We start from the raw sequence: 14,379 nt of genomic DNA on the forward strand, positions 1-14,379 counted from the left end.
GCTGAATCTCCAAAAGGGAAGCTTCAGACAGGCTAAACCTGTGACCTCACAATGACAAAGGGGCAAGGTGAATACCATGATGACTGTCACTCCTTCACTTCTTAGGATTTTACTCTGTGCATCATGAGATAACTAAACAAGTCATGTTCATTAAAACAGAAAACAGAGCTGGGGAGACAGCTGAATCAGTAAGTGCTTGTTGTACAAGGTTGAGGACCTGAATTCAAGCCCCAGCATCTACGTGAAAGCCAGTTGCTGTGGTGTGTGCCTGTGATCCCAGTAGTAAGGAGGCAGAGACAGCCTCATGGCTTGCTGCCTAGCCAGTCTAGCTGAATCAGTGACCAACAGGTTCAGTGACAGACCCTGTTTAAAAAATGGCCAGGCACACCTTCAATCCCAGCACCCGGAAGGCAGAGGTGGGAGGATCACCGTGAGACTACCTAGTGAATTCCAGGTCAGCCTGGACTAGAGCAAGACACTACTTTGAAAAACAAACAAAAAAAGTAGAAAACAGTTGAGAAAGATATCCATAATTGACCTTTGATTTCCATGTATATGTCCATATCACACACACAAATGCATACAAAAAATAGTAAATTTCTGAGAAAATAGCACAAAATTAGTAGGAGAAAGAGTAGTTGGCCAGATGGGTGTGGTGGTACACACTTTTAATCCCAGCACTCGGCGGGAGGCACAGGTAGAAGGATTGCCATGAGTTTAAGGCCACCCTGAAATTACATAGTGAATTCTGGGTCAGCCTGGGATAGAATGAAACCCTGCCTTGAAAAAAAATAAGAGTAGCTGAACTGAGAATCAGACCACAATTATCTAATCTATATCGACAGCTAGACTGGGGGAGAGAAGGCTCAGAGGAGGAGGTTGCAGTGATAGGAATATCTTTGGGCCCAGTTTAGTGACAGGTTTCCTTGTCTGATATACCATGCATTCTGTTGCTCTCCTCAAAATCCTCAGTGTGCTTAAAACCTCGTGGGTCTTTATTGAGATACTTCTTAATGTTGTCATCCAGATACCAGGATTCATTCTCATTAAATACCAGAAACAACAGAGCAAATTCGTAATCAACATCGCTTCTTCTTCCCTTTTCATTCAATACCCCTTCTCGGCATGTTATCAGAGGACCCATCAAGCCACTATATGTATCCTGGAAGAAAAATAAACTAAATTAGATGAGCATTAAATGTTTAATAATATTCCATTCCATCTGCTGCTATTCTACTGAAGGATCTAGAAACTGGTTCCTTTCTGACCTCTAACTCACCCCACCTTGAGCCCTCCCTATCAACCGCCATCCCATGAACGTCATCCTCCCCCATCTAGACATCTCCAGTGATCCTCCATGGCCTTCAGAGTAGAGTGAAAGCCTTGGCAGGTCTTTGAACCCCTCCTTGTGTTTGTGCAATGAGCTTGCTGGCTTATGTTCCTTTTGGACCTTGGGTTATAGCCAAATGGGACTCTTAACATTTCCCAAACACACTTTCCTATTTTCAGCTGCTCATACTGCTTTTTTCACCTGAGGCTCCTTCCAGAGTCTCCCATAGTCCCTTTCATACATTGAGAATACGTGAATATTTGTACATTATTTGTTTCCTCAAGACAAGCATATTAGCATTGTCCTGGTATTTGATTGCATAATTTGCATATCACAAATACTCAACATTTTTGAAATGCATGAATGAATGAGCAAGTAACTTTCCCATGATTATAATTTGCATGTGGTTTTCAAGTGACTTGTATGTGTAGCCCATAAATTCTAGCGCTTGCTGTCCAGTGTCATGCAAAAATATTCATTAAAGCCATCTAATACACAACTAAGAGGAAGTTAAGATAATCTCACACTTCAAAAATCTGTTTTGAGTGTGTGTGTGTGTGTGTGTGTGTGTGTGTGTAGTATTTGTGGTGTATGCACGTGTGTGCAGACATGTGTGACCATGCACACATGTGCAGAAGACAGAGGAGGTTATTAAATGTCCTCCCCGATATCACTAATCTGTGTGTCTCCTTGAGATGGAGTCTGTCACAGAACCTGAAGCTGTCATTTCCAGTCAGATGGCTGATCAGCCATCCCCAGTGGTTCTTGAGTGTCTGCCACACAGGACTATGGTTACATTCAGGCATGGATAGCTACATCCAGTTGTTTACATGGATGCTGGGAAATCAAACTCTGATCCAGGCAGGCCCTCTCAGGCTCTCGTGCTTGCACAGCAAGCACTCCTGCCCACTGAGCCATTTTCCCCAGTCTCTATTTAAATAATTTTATTTTTATATCAGATATGATTCTAGTTCAGAATTTTCTTTTTATTTCTAAATGGTTTGCCATCCAAATAGTTTTATAGCTTCAGTTATTACCCCCAAGTTGTACTAGTAATCCCTTTAAAATTAATAAGTTTCCCACATCCAAAACCATGATCAAATTATGAGAGGATAGTTTTTATTTTGCATTGACATATTCTCTTTTGCTTCAAATTATTTTGTAATTCCAATATTTAGTAAATTGAATATTGTTTCATTACTATATTTCCATATGATAAATCAAGAGCTTGCACACTTGTAAAAAGATGTGAAGCATTTTATTTATTTATTTTTTACCTTGTGGGTGATACTGTCTCTGTCATAGCCAAAATGATGTCAAAAAATGAATATGCCTGAATCTGGCCAGTGGATGATAGTTGCCCTACATTGTACCCTTCACATATGCCTGCCACAGTTGTGATGACTTCAATAGTCAACTGGTAACCATGTTACATGAAGCATCTTGGTTCAGCTCTCCTCCTTACCTTCACAAAGTTCACTGTTGAATAGTAAACCCATGGGATACAATTGGGATCAGAGGGTCCAGGGCCTGATCTTTTAGGGATATTCCATCTGTAAGTTTTTATTTCTCCTAAAATGAAAGAAAAAATGAAAGGGATTATCATATTTCCCTTAAGAATTATAAACAAGTGTTGTGGTTTTACTATGAAATGTCCCCCCTAGGCTCATGTTTTTGAAATTTGGTCTCAAGCTGGTAATGCTATTTGGGAAGATTGTGGAGCCTATTAGGAGATTGCTGGAGGAAATGAAACCCTGGGAGAGGGCCTTACAGTTCCGCGCATGGTCCCCTCCTATTACTGTCCCTCTCCCTGCTGTGGACACATTGTGACCAGCCAGCCCACCTGCCGCTGTGCCTTCCCTGCCATGATAACTGTACCCCTGAAACTGTAAATCAAAATAAACCCTTCCTTCCTTAAGCTGCTTCTTGGCAGGTATTTGGTCACAGTAATGAGTAACGTAACAAACACAGCAGGTATTTTTGTCAGTGGTTTATTGCTGAAGATAATTGCCCATTTGTTCGGCAGGTTCTTACTAAACTCACATCTTGATTTCCACAATTTCAAAAGGGAATAGCAGATCTGTAATTTCAGACTTCAGATTCCTCTTAGTCTTCCCTTTTCTGTTGTCAACTGGTTCATATTCAGGATATGGAGATTTATTTGTGTCTCCCTGTTGATCCTGCTTGACTTTTATATCTCCTTCCCAAGCTCTCTTCAGGCACACTTTGGCTATCAAGTAGGTCATCCTGCACATCTGATGAAAATCACAGGAGAACTCTGTCTCTCCACTCAGGTCCCCCAAGACCAGTGAAGTCAGAACACCCTGAGTCTGGGATTTGATCTGTGTCCTGAAAACTCCTTGGATGGGAAGGTGCAACCCAGTAAGAACCAGAGACCTAGGTGCACCGCAAATTCACTATCTCCCTACCTTAGCTTACCAAGGGCGAGAATTATAGGCATGTGCTGCCATACCTGACTTGAACTTTCTAGTCAACTGATATGCGGCAAGTTGCTTCACTGATCTACCATTTTCTTGCCTATAAACTGGGTTCATGCCTCAGTTATCCAATTATTGTGAGATAAAAGTAAATAATATAATTAAATACATGGGACAGTACTTCACATTGAAGGCAGTCTGTGAATGCTATTTCCTGTACTCTGCTTTGTGAAGCAAAGTGTCATTGTGTGCCCTGAGGCTGAGACAAAGAAAATTAAAGGGACATAGGAAGGAAAAGGAGACCTTCACCATCCCCATGTGGTTTACATTTTTCACCAGCTGAGTCAAAAATTTTGATACAACTGACAAAACCCATTGTGAAGATTGCCTGCACAGAGATCACACTCCCTTTTCCTAGAGATAACTTAGGGTTTTGAAGCAGTAAAGAACCATGTTTATGGTCAAAGGCTATCTTAAACCCGTGTGACCTTTGCTTTTAACCTTACCTGTACTCCTTTCTCCATAAACCTGAACATGACCCATAAACACAATGTCATTTATGAAAGGAAATGCTCTAAGATAGAAGCTAGAAATAAACCAGTTCACACTTTAAACTTAATTTTAAACACTGATTATTCTTTGAGCTTGATGTAAATTATATCCTCTGAACACTTATGACTTCCAAACTACAAAACCACATGTGTAGCTAATGTTAAGACAGTTAAAAAGGTGATTCTTTCTTTTGAGAAACCCACACCTACTCTGAGGGTATATACTGTCTTCTTAATAAATTTCAACTCAGCTTCATGCTGATTATCCTGACATTCTTTTCTATAGTGTAGTTCAAGATCACAGCTACCCTTGAGTAGAAATTTCTGGAAAGAACTCATTGGGTTGCACAGCCAACAATGTCAGGTGGCATCACCCACTGCTGCTGAGGTCCCAGACTGGGTGCCACAGCATCCACCGTTCTGGGATTATGGGCATATAACATCAGATCCAGCTGTGTATGTTGATGTTTCTGTGTATGCTAATGACAAATACATGTCCTCTCTATGTGCACTGGAAGAGAATCATATAAGTCTATCAACTCATATTCAACAAAGTAGCAAAGATCACTTGCTGGGGAGATTGTTCAATAGGTAAAATCCTTGCCAAGCAAACATGAAGGAAGCCCATCTGAGAAGGCTACATGGAAGATAGCTACAACCACGTAACACTGGTCACTGGGTGAACCATGATTTCATACTGAAAGTGACCAGGTCGGGGCTGAGAACAGGACACCTAGATGTGCTGATGCAGACCCACAGAGGTCAGAAGAAAGCAGGCCCCAGTGTCGTCCTTCCTCAGGGTGGCACAGATCTCTGCAGAACTTACCTGGCTGTGTGACGGGCACTTGTAGGCTCTTCCCACTCTCTGAGTCCTCCACACCCTGGGCTGCAATGGAGTAGGGCCGGCTGGCTTTGTTCTTAAATATGATCAGAATAGAGTCGCCCACCTCGGCATGAATCATTGGACCTACAGGCAATACACAGGCAGTGAGCATATCATTGTTCATTGCAAAATGGATGAAATTTAAATGTAGACAGCATCAGGCAGGACAAAATAAAGGTTAGCTTCTCCATCAGGTGCTTCCTTTAGTGGATAATGTGGAGTAGGAATAAGTATCAGGGTGTGTTTAGCTGTGGCACTAACCTGGGTTCAAATTCTGTCTTCTGCTTCTACTAAACGGTCTTTGGTGAGTCATCGTAATCTCAATTACCTCATCTGTGAAATGGGTTTGCTAATACCTTTCTCATAGGGCTATACTTAAGGATTAAATAAAGTAATGTATGTATAGGGCTTATTTCTGTGTGATGAAATATAGTAAACATTCTATAAATGCTTAACTTTTTATTGCTGCTGAGAAATTATCTCTAAGCAGAGCCGTAGCTATGTGATGTCATGCAGGCATATAGATGATTGTCACTTGTAATCCCCTGTGTGTAACCTTTGGTAGGTATAAAATTGCTTATTATATGATAAATGAACATGTTAATGATGAGAATTACATGAAATGATGGGTGTTAAGTAGATTTGAAAGCTACAAAGGAAATAAAGACATGCATTGCCATTTTATCAGTGCCTATCATGGACTCATGCGCCTCAGCCCCTCCTTTGTGCACTTCTCTGTGGGGAGCAGCTGGCCTGGATGCCCTCACAGATGAAGCTGCACCTGCTGGACAGAGGCTGACCATTCCTGCCCTTCCCATGCCACGTGCCTCTTGCCAAGTGGCACTAAGGACACGGGCACTTTCACAGAGTGCGGAGCTCACAAGTATCTTCCTGAGGCACTGTTTTGTGGTGTACCGACCCCCATTATGGAAGCAACTCTCCCCTGATTCCTAACATTCCCTATTGGGGGTTGGCATGTGGAGAGACACACTCACGGTCCACCATTCTTCACTGATTCAAACCATAGCTTTGATTGCTTTTCTGAGAAGCATCACTAAAGCATACATAAATCTAGAATTTGTTGGGCCACAACTATCTCCAGTAGAAAGCATTTTAATGCGAATCAAGCTGCTCCTGAAAAGGATTCTTCTTTAATGACCAAGGTAAAAAAGAGCAAGTGTAGGCATAGTTCAGTCAGATGCATGTATTAAAATCATTGTTCATAAACTCTTTACCACTTGAATTGCACAAGCCTTATTGTGCTGGTAAGAGCAAATGCCTTCCAGCTGACCGAGTAATGGGACCCAACTGTAGTGCACAGAGGTGCTGAGCCACGGTAGGAGTCCAGGCCACTTTCTGAACTGCAGTAGATGCAGTAGTGGCCCCGTTCTCTCCTGGCTGAAGGCTGCTAACTTTGCCTCTGCTGAAGGCATTTCTGTCAGGTTACTGAATGGGAGAAGTGCACCAGGCAGTTTGGGAATCCACCCAAACCCAGCAAGACCAGCCCCTTCCTTCCAAGCTCGGTGGACACTCACAGCTTACATGAGTGACTCATCCATAGTGGCAAACAAGCTCTCATGCAAATGTTAATAGAACATGGAGCTGTGGGGGAGGGTGGGTGGTGCCTTTGCTCACTTATCAAGTTTGGACTCATGGTGCTGATTTTTATATTGAAAAACATGGCATAGAACCATATTGTGAAAATTTTTTTTCACATTTAAAAGCAGAAAAGTATTTCCAAAGTCCTCTTGATTAGACTACTACCTTAAAATCTTCACAGGGGTCAGGTGTGATGACTCCCAGGAAAGGGGAAGTGGGGAAGAAAAGCAGGAAGAGCCTGGTTGCTGGCCAGGCCAGGAGACTGGGGACATCAGCCAGCCCAGAGTGTTGGCTCAGACCCTGTCAGTTCTGAGAGGAGTATGGTTCAGGCTTCCTTACCTAAAGTGAGATCCCTCATCATCTTACCTCAGGGGTTCCTGTTTTGTTTGTTCATACTTCTTTTGTTGTTGTTGTTGTTGTTGTTGTTGTTTTGAGGTAGGATTTCACTCTAGTCCAGGCTGACCTGGAATTCACTATGTAGTCTCAGGGTAGCCTCAAACTCATGGTGATCCTCCTACCTCTGCCTCCCAAGTGCTGGGATTAAAGGCATGTGCCACCATACCTGGCTGTCTTTCCTTTGGACTTTTTTTCTTTCTCTCTTGGTGTTTTTTGTGTGTGTGTGTGTGTGTGTGTGTGTGTGTGTATGTATGTATATATATGTGTATATATATATATGTATATATATGTATATGTATATATATATGTATATATACATATACATGCATGTTCATATGTGAGTAGATGTATACGAGTGCATGTGTGTGTGGAGACCATAGTATAACTTTGGTTATTGTCCCTCAAGTATGTTATTAACCTCTTTTTGAGACAGGGTCTTTTATTTGCCTGAAACTCATTGATTAGGCTAGAACTAGCTGGCTAGAGAGCTCCAGGGATCCTCCTCAGCACTGGGATCACAAACATGCACAACCATGCCCAGTATCTACGTAGGTACTGAAGATTGGACTCAGATCCTCATGCTCGCAAGGGAATTACTTTACTGACTGAACCCTCTCCCCAGCCATTGGTTCTTATGGTATGTTGGTTTGGTACTGTGTAAGGATAAGTCAGGACTTTGACGAAGTCCTGCAAACACTCTGCCTGATGTCCTAATACATTGGATGTTCCCTGGGTCAGCAGAGTAACGAGAAAAAAAAATCTCTAGAGTGTCAGATACCAGAGAGACTGATAATGAGGAGTCCTGTTTGTGTGTATTTGGCATCTTACCTGACTTTGTATGAGGATGACACATACCATACTCCCTGGTACTGGCAGAGCGATGCTCACCTGTGTGGATACAGCCATGCTACTCTGATTCTTCCATCTCTTCTCAGTCTTATGGGTCTGTGTGTGTGTGTGTGTGTGTGTGTGTGTGTGAGACAGAGAGAGAGAGAGAGAGAGAGAGAGAGAGAGAGAGAGAGAGAGAATTGAGGGTGGAAGTGCCTGGCTGAAATCTGCCATACCCAGGAGTTGTAGATGCTCCTCTCGTGGTGGCCGGGCTTTGATCTCTACAAATTCCCCATTGGTATATTCCCTATAGACCACTTTTTTGTACTGGGAGCCAATCCAGTTTTCTGTGTGGTTCATGAATATATCTCCATGTCTGCAAATAAGAGACATCAGAAATAAAAGTTGTCAGAACGTAGAAAACATTGAGTGTTTTTGAGTGACTAGGGGTTGCTCTGGAGCAGTACTCCCCCAAGCCTGGCTGTGAGCAAGGTCTCTGTGTGGGAGCTGGCCCTTTGCTCTGCTCTCTGCGAGACAGGCTGTGAAGCTCTTCAGAGCTCCTCATACCCAGGCCCAGCTCCAGCCCATGGCCACTCCTGGAGACCACCACTCTCTCACCCACTGCTGAGGTTTGAGGGGCCAACCTCAGAGAGTCCTAACGGCCCCTAGAGGTTGTACTTCTCTTGTTGGTACTAAAATCTCTCTGTGTATTGCTCTCTCTCTCTCTCTCTCTCTCTCTCTCTCTCTCTCTCTCTCTCTCTCACACACACACACACACACAAACACACACACATGTCTGCACACACAATTCTCTACCTTTCTGAATCCCTCCAGGTTTCAGAAACCCTTTTATGGATTTCCATTGCAAATCTCAGGTTTGCTCTCCAGCCCTGCACTATCTGTTCATGCTACCTCCTGAGCCTGGGTGCCCACCACTGCCCCTCACCCTGTCTTCTGGTCCTTCTAAACATTTGCTTTCTTGAACATGGTGAGCCACTTCCCCTTCACACCATCAGCTGTGTTGATCTCTCTGTCAAGGAAGGCTTCACTCTTCTTTTTGTTTTTATGGTCACAGTGTGTATGCAGCCATATTGGTACCATTGCTAACCTCCTCCCTGTCCTCCCCCTCCACAGGGACCCTCCTCATTGGGGATTGTGGGTCATGCATTGTGGGGTTAGCCATCAGTTACGGGTAAGATATCTCTGTGCATAATGACACAACGTGTGGCTCTAATGATCTTTCCACCCCCTCTTCCACAAATTTTCCACTTCACTCTTCTTCACCTGCCTTATTCTCCATATCACACCTCAAAGACTACTTCCTCCAGAAAGCCTTCCCTGACCTCCATCCTCTCCCACTTCCCCCAGGATGTGGCCGTATGCTTCTACTGTGAGTTCTCACTGAACTTCCCTTGTGTTAGAGATCATCTATCTCCATGTATTTGTTTTCATCAACATAAACTCAGTATGGGGGCAGAACTGGCCTGTCCACCACACTGCTTCACCAGAACCATGCATGATGCCTCATGCATAATAGTCAGGAAATGCATATGTACCTTTAGACAAAGTTCTCATGCACTGCCAAAAAAAAAATAAAAATAATAAAAAATGTGTGTCTCCTTCTTTTGTTTTCCAGGAAACCTAGTAATGCTAGATGGCATTTAAGCCCTGAGACAACATTGTGCCATTGCCCAGATTTTTGTCCATGCAGAAATGGGGCAATAATAATGTCCCTGTCTCACAGAGTTGCTGTAAGGATCAAATGAGCTAATTGCCATAATGTATGGTGTCAGGCACCCACTATGTGGCATGTACAAACTTTTTTATCTCATGAGAGTGCTTCATGGGATGCTGGGAAGAGGTGTTTGAATGAGTCATGCATTGTAAGGATCATGTGATCTATGGTTTATAAAATTCTCAGAAAATCCTGGTGTATAATTAGCATTCAATAGATGATAGTTATGTTGATTCCTGGGATGGTTATATCACATATAAACCAGTCTACCAGCTTAGGAAGGGTAGAAATATAGCCTTTTTATTTTATTTATTTCAGAAAGGGAGAGAGAGAGAGAATGGGTGTACCAAGGCCTTCAGACTCTGCAAATGAACTCCAGATTCATGTGCCACTTTGTGCATCTGGCTTACGTGGGTCTTGGGGAATCAAGTCCAGGTCTTTTGGCATCACAGGCAAGCACCTTTACTGCTAAGCCATCCCTCCAGCCTTGTAAATATTTTTCTTTGGCAACTTAGTTTCTATTTTCAGATTTGCTCTCACTATACAAGTTTGATCCTGAAATTTTGCTAATGGGCCCATATGTTGCCTTTCTGGGGTCTTGAGGCCTTCCCAGCATGCTCTTAGAAGAACCCAAAGAAAGACATCCAGGCAGAAGACTATAATGATTAGGTCAGTAAATGTCTCAGAGAGAAAGACTGAGCCAGGAAGAGGTTCAAAAATGAGATGTCAGCTTCCTAGGAGGCTAGGTAGGAGGCTCATAGTTTCAATTTCAACCTGGATAACTTAGTGAGACCCTCAAAATAAAAATAAATAAACAGCTGGGGATGTAGCTCAGTGGTAGAGTGTTTGTGCAGCATGCATGAGTCACTGTGTTTGATCTCTAATACTACTAAAAATTTCGCAGACATAGAAGGTGAGGTGTGGAGGCCATTGGCCACCCAGCTATCTCCAGCTACACTGCAGACATGCCCCAGAGAAGCCGTCATTTCATTTCTGTGCAGCACGTTTATCTACAGCGTTCGCTGTACTTTGCACATGTGAACATGTTCCCATCTCATCCTGCTTTTATTTTGTGGCAATATCAGAGTAGCAGGGGAAGGTGCAAACCATGCATTCAATAAATGCATTTTACCTTTCCCCACCAGCACCTTTGTCTTTCTATATCCTTTATCAGAGAGTCCTACAACCTAAGGCTAGACTATTCTGTTGGTCCAGACAGATGTTCAAACAGAAGTCAAAATGATTGGCAAGAAAATAATGAAAGCTATATTCCTTACACATTGTGGGTTAAGATTACATACACAAAACATTATTACACAATTGTTTCTTCAGTGATGGCAGCCTCTTAGTGAAATAATTGGTTTTGAAAAGATTGAATTAGCCTTGGTCTACCACAGCACAAGAATCAGTGTTTACCTTGTACTGGCAGAACAGGTTTTCCAGAAGGGTGTCAGATTAACAAATAGTTTAGTGAGTAATTGCACTGGGATTTAAATCCTCCTGTCCTGGGGCAAATCTGCATAGTTATTTTGGACTTTCTCATGGATCCACAAGGCGGCACTGTTATGCTCACTTTTCCAGAAGTGTAGACTCTCCAAACAAATGCCAACAACAAACAAATGTAACAAATTTTAAGGGGGGGGGGGGCTGCTGGGGAGATGGCTCAGCCTTTAAAGGTGTTTGCTGGCAAAGACAGCTAACCCACGTTCAATTCCCCAGATATACACAAAGCTAGACACACAAACCATCACATGTTATCTGGCATGCCTCTCTATATTCATTCCTTCATCCATTCTCATTCTCTCTCTCTCTAATAAAAAAAGAACACACAAATGGGTTGAAATTTGGGACAGCAGGTGTTGCATTGTCTGTGAGTGATTCAGTCATAGAAGGATTATACAGGTGGGCAGAGGAGGCTGGGGGAAGGGCCAAGGCAGGTGCTAATGAAGCACAAAAGGAAACTGGAGCGCGAAAGACAATGTGGAGAGAACACGGATTTGTCCTGGACAGGTCTGAGTTTAGTTCCAACTCTGCCAAAGACTAGCTGGACACCTTCACTGTTTGCACCTGTTTTGTTTCCTCATCCATGCAGCAAAACCCAAGCAGTGGTGAGTGGAGGGTGTCAACTTTGGAGAAGCCTATGGTCTGTGCCTAACTTCGTCCTTTAACTCTATCCTGGTGCACCTTGAGAAGCCTGGTCATTAGATACCGGCGTTAGGTCAGCAGAGGACCAGTCAAGGCTCACAAGCCTGCACATGGCTTGTGCTTTGCTGATGCTTCAACATGTAGCCCTGCTGGTGCCACCTACAAAGGAGTGTCCATCTCGCAGACATCCTGGGTTTCCTAGAGATCTGCGCTTTCCACTCTGACCCAGGGCTCTTTCCAAGGCAATGGCCTGGGACCCTCCTTGGATGTGTGCCACTGGGTCTGCACTCAACGGTGACTTTTCCTCAGCTCCCCTTCCTTGTGCTCAGGTTCTACTACAGACCATCTTCTCCCTGGGTCCCACACACATTCCTGTCCTCCTTCTGGCATCCTTTTCTTTTTCTTGAGACAGAATCTCAAATATCCCTGGCTTGCTATGTAGCTTTGGATGATCTTGAGCTTCTGATCTTCCTGTCTCCACCTCCCAAGTACTGGGAACATAGGTGTGCGCCACCATGCCCGGCTACACTCAAACCCAGGGCTTTGTACATGGAGGGCAAGCATTTCCCCACGAAGCCATCTCTCCAGTTCCCTTTGTTTTCCAAGTCCCACCATCACTGTGGGCCCACCTCTTTCTCTGAACACTCTCCTCCCTCCTTTCTTACTCAACGGTGCATCCACTCACCCATCCACACCTCTACCATGCAGTGGACCATCACAGCTAGGGGGCTAGGGAGGGTGAAAGATCCTCCACAGTGCCCTCAGAATGACCTCGGATGCACTTCTTGGGGCTGAAGAGGCAGCTTCTCTAACCTGTGCTCACAAGCAAGAGCCTCTGTCTGTGGAACTGTGCAGACAAACCCTCCCATACCTGCCCCTACCCACCCCCCACCCAAGGGCTAAACGCCCACAGAGTGTGCACGTTCCCATCGAAGAGACTCGATGACATCGTCTGTGGTACCTTTCCCCTCCTGCGTCCAAGTGCTGCTTCTCGAACTCCCAGTTTTTGTTAGGGGCGTAATCCCATTCTACTTCTTCAGCGGCGATGTAGAAGGTTCTTAGCATCCCGTAGGGTGGCTCAGAAGGGTCCCGGTTGCCACAGCTGTTGACCTCATATATCTGACTCATGCCTCTTGCAAAGTGGTGCAAGGTGGAACAGAACACCTTGAAAATACCTGGAAGAGAAATGGCTTGGCACTGTGCCCATCCTACTGATGACCGGCCTCTGCAAACCTATGTATTTTATTTTTAGTCCAAAATCAATAATCAGTATGGCAGGCTTTAAAAATATTAATTTCCTGGTATTTTAAAAGTATACCGATAGGAAATAATTTACTTTGGCTGTATTTACTTAAGGGGAAAATAACATCTGAAATTCATTTGTAGTGGAAAATAACTTCCAATGTTGTTACCAAGGAAAGATTTCTCTAGATCTTTTCCCTTAACATGAGCCTGCTCACACATGTCACCCCTGGAAAAGCACTGATGGGTATGACTATCTCAACCCAGCCCAGTTCACAAGGAACTAATTACCTGTGAGATGAATATCCTAGACAACCTTCAAATTAGGTCACAGTTAGGGATTTTGCCCTAAAGGATTTTGTAAAGTATAAAGCACAGTAGATGTGTAAGGCATTATGACTGTCAAATGGATTACTTCATTACTGCCTTGAGCCAGGGAGGGCTTTGTATGTATTATGCCAGACGTAAAGGAGAAAGAAAACAATTCAACTTGATTTCTCTACCGAAGTCATGTCTGACTAAAAGTTGTATAATTTAAAGCGAATTTCCTAGACGCATTGGCAGCAGCTAAAGATTATATTATATATCCTAATTGAACTTGCCATAAAATCATGTGAAACAAAATTATTGGCGATATGAAACTCTTAAAATTATTCGATCAATAGATTTTCCCTTTCTCTAATAGACTGTTCTTAGAATTGGGTGATTAGTTTGCCCATCATTAACAACCTACAATGTGCAGAGAGTGACTCTGGCTAGACATCCAGCTCTGCTGTCTAAACAATGCCATTTCCCCTTTAGATGAGTAGAGACAGGTGGTTTTATAGGCATTGGTGAAGCCCCTTTGAACTTAACCTAAAGTACAAGAAATGTGGAGGACATTATTATTACAGACACAAAGAAGGGTCTTTGTGAAACCATAGAGAGGACACTTCTCAGGACAGGCTTAGAAAGACCTCTCTCTGCATGGAATTTGTGTGTAGTTGTCACTGATAATTAGTTGAGGAGTCATATGTTCTGTCCATTTTTTGAGAATTCTTTTTTTTTTTTTTGTTTTTCGAGGTAGGGTCTCACACTAGCTCAGGCTGACCTGGAATTCACTATGGAGTCTCAGGGTGGCCTCAAACTCACGGTGATCCTCCTACATCTGCCTCCCGAGTGCTGGGATTAAAGGTGTGTGCCACCACACCTGGATTTTGAGAATTCTTTATATCTTACAGATAAGAGACAGA

At 43.4% G+C, this 14,379-nt stretch overlaps 1 protein-coding gene across 1 annotated transcript in view; it reads right to left on the reverse strand.

Annotated features, from left to right (window-relative positions):
• Positions 1-14,379, reverse strand: part of Hephl1 (hephaestin like 1) — a 71,864-nt gene that overhangs the window by 8,959 nt on the left and 48,526 nt on the right. Inside the window, exons 12-16 of the mRNA XM_004661931.2 lie at positions 12,867-13,080; positions 8,262-8,401; positions 5,146-5,286; positions 2,796-2,902; positions 940-1,162 (exon numbers count right to left, since the gene is read on the reverse strand). Of these exons, the coding sequence (XP_004661988.2) occupies positions 940-1,162; positions 2,796-2,902; positions 5,146-5,286; positions 8,262-8,401; positions 12,867-13,080 (825 nt within the window). The remainder of the gene's footprint in view (positions 1-939; positions 1,163-2,795; positions 2,903-5,145; positions 5,287-8,261; positions 8,402-12,866; positions 13,081-14,379) is intronic.

Source organism: Jaculus jaculus, chromosome 3, assembly GCF_020740685.1.
Source record: "Jaculus jaculus isolate mJacJac1 chromosome 3, mJacJac1.mat.Y.cur, whole genome shotgun sequence".
Lineage (NCBI taxonomy): Eukaryota > Metazoa > Chordata > Mammalia > Rodentia > Dipodidae > Jaculus > Jaculus jaculus.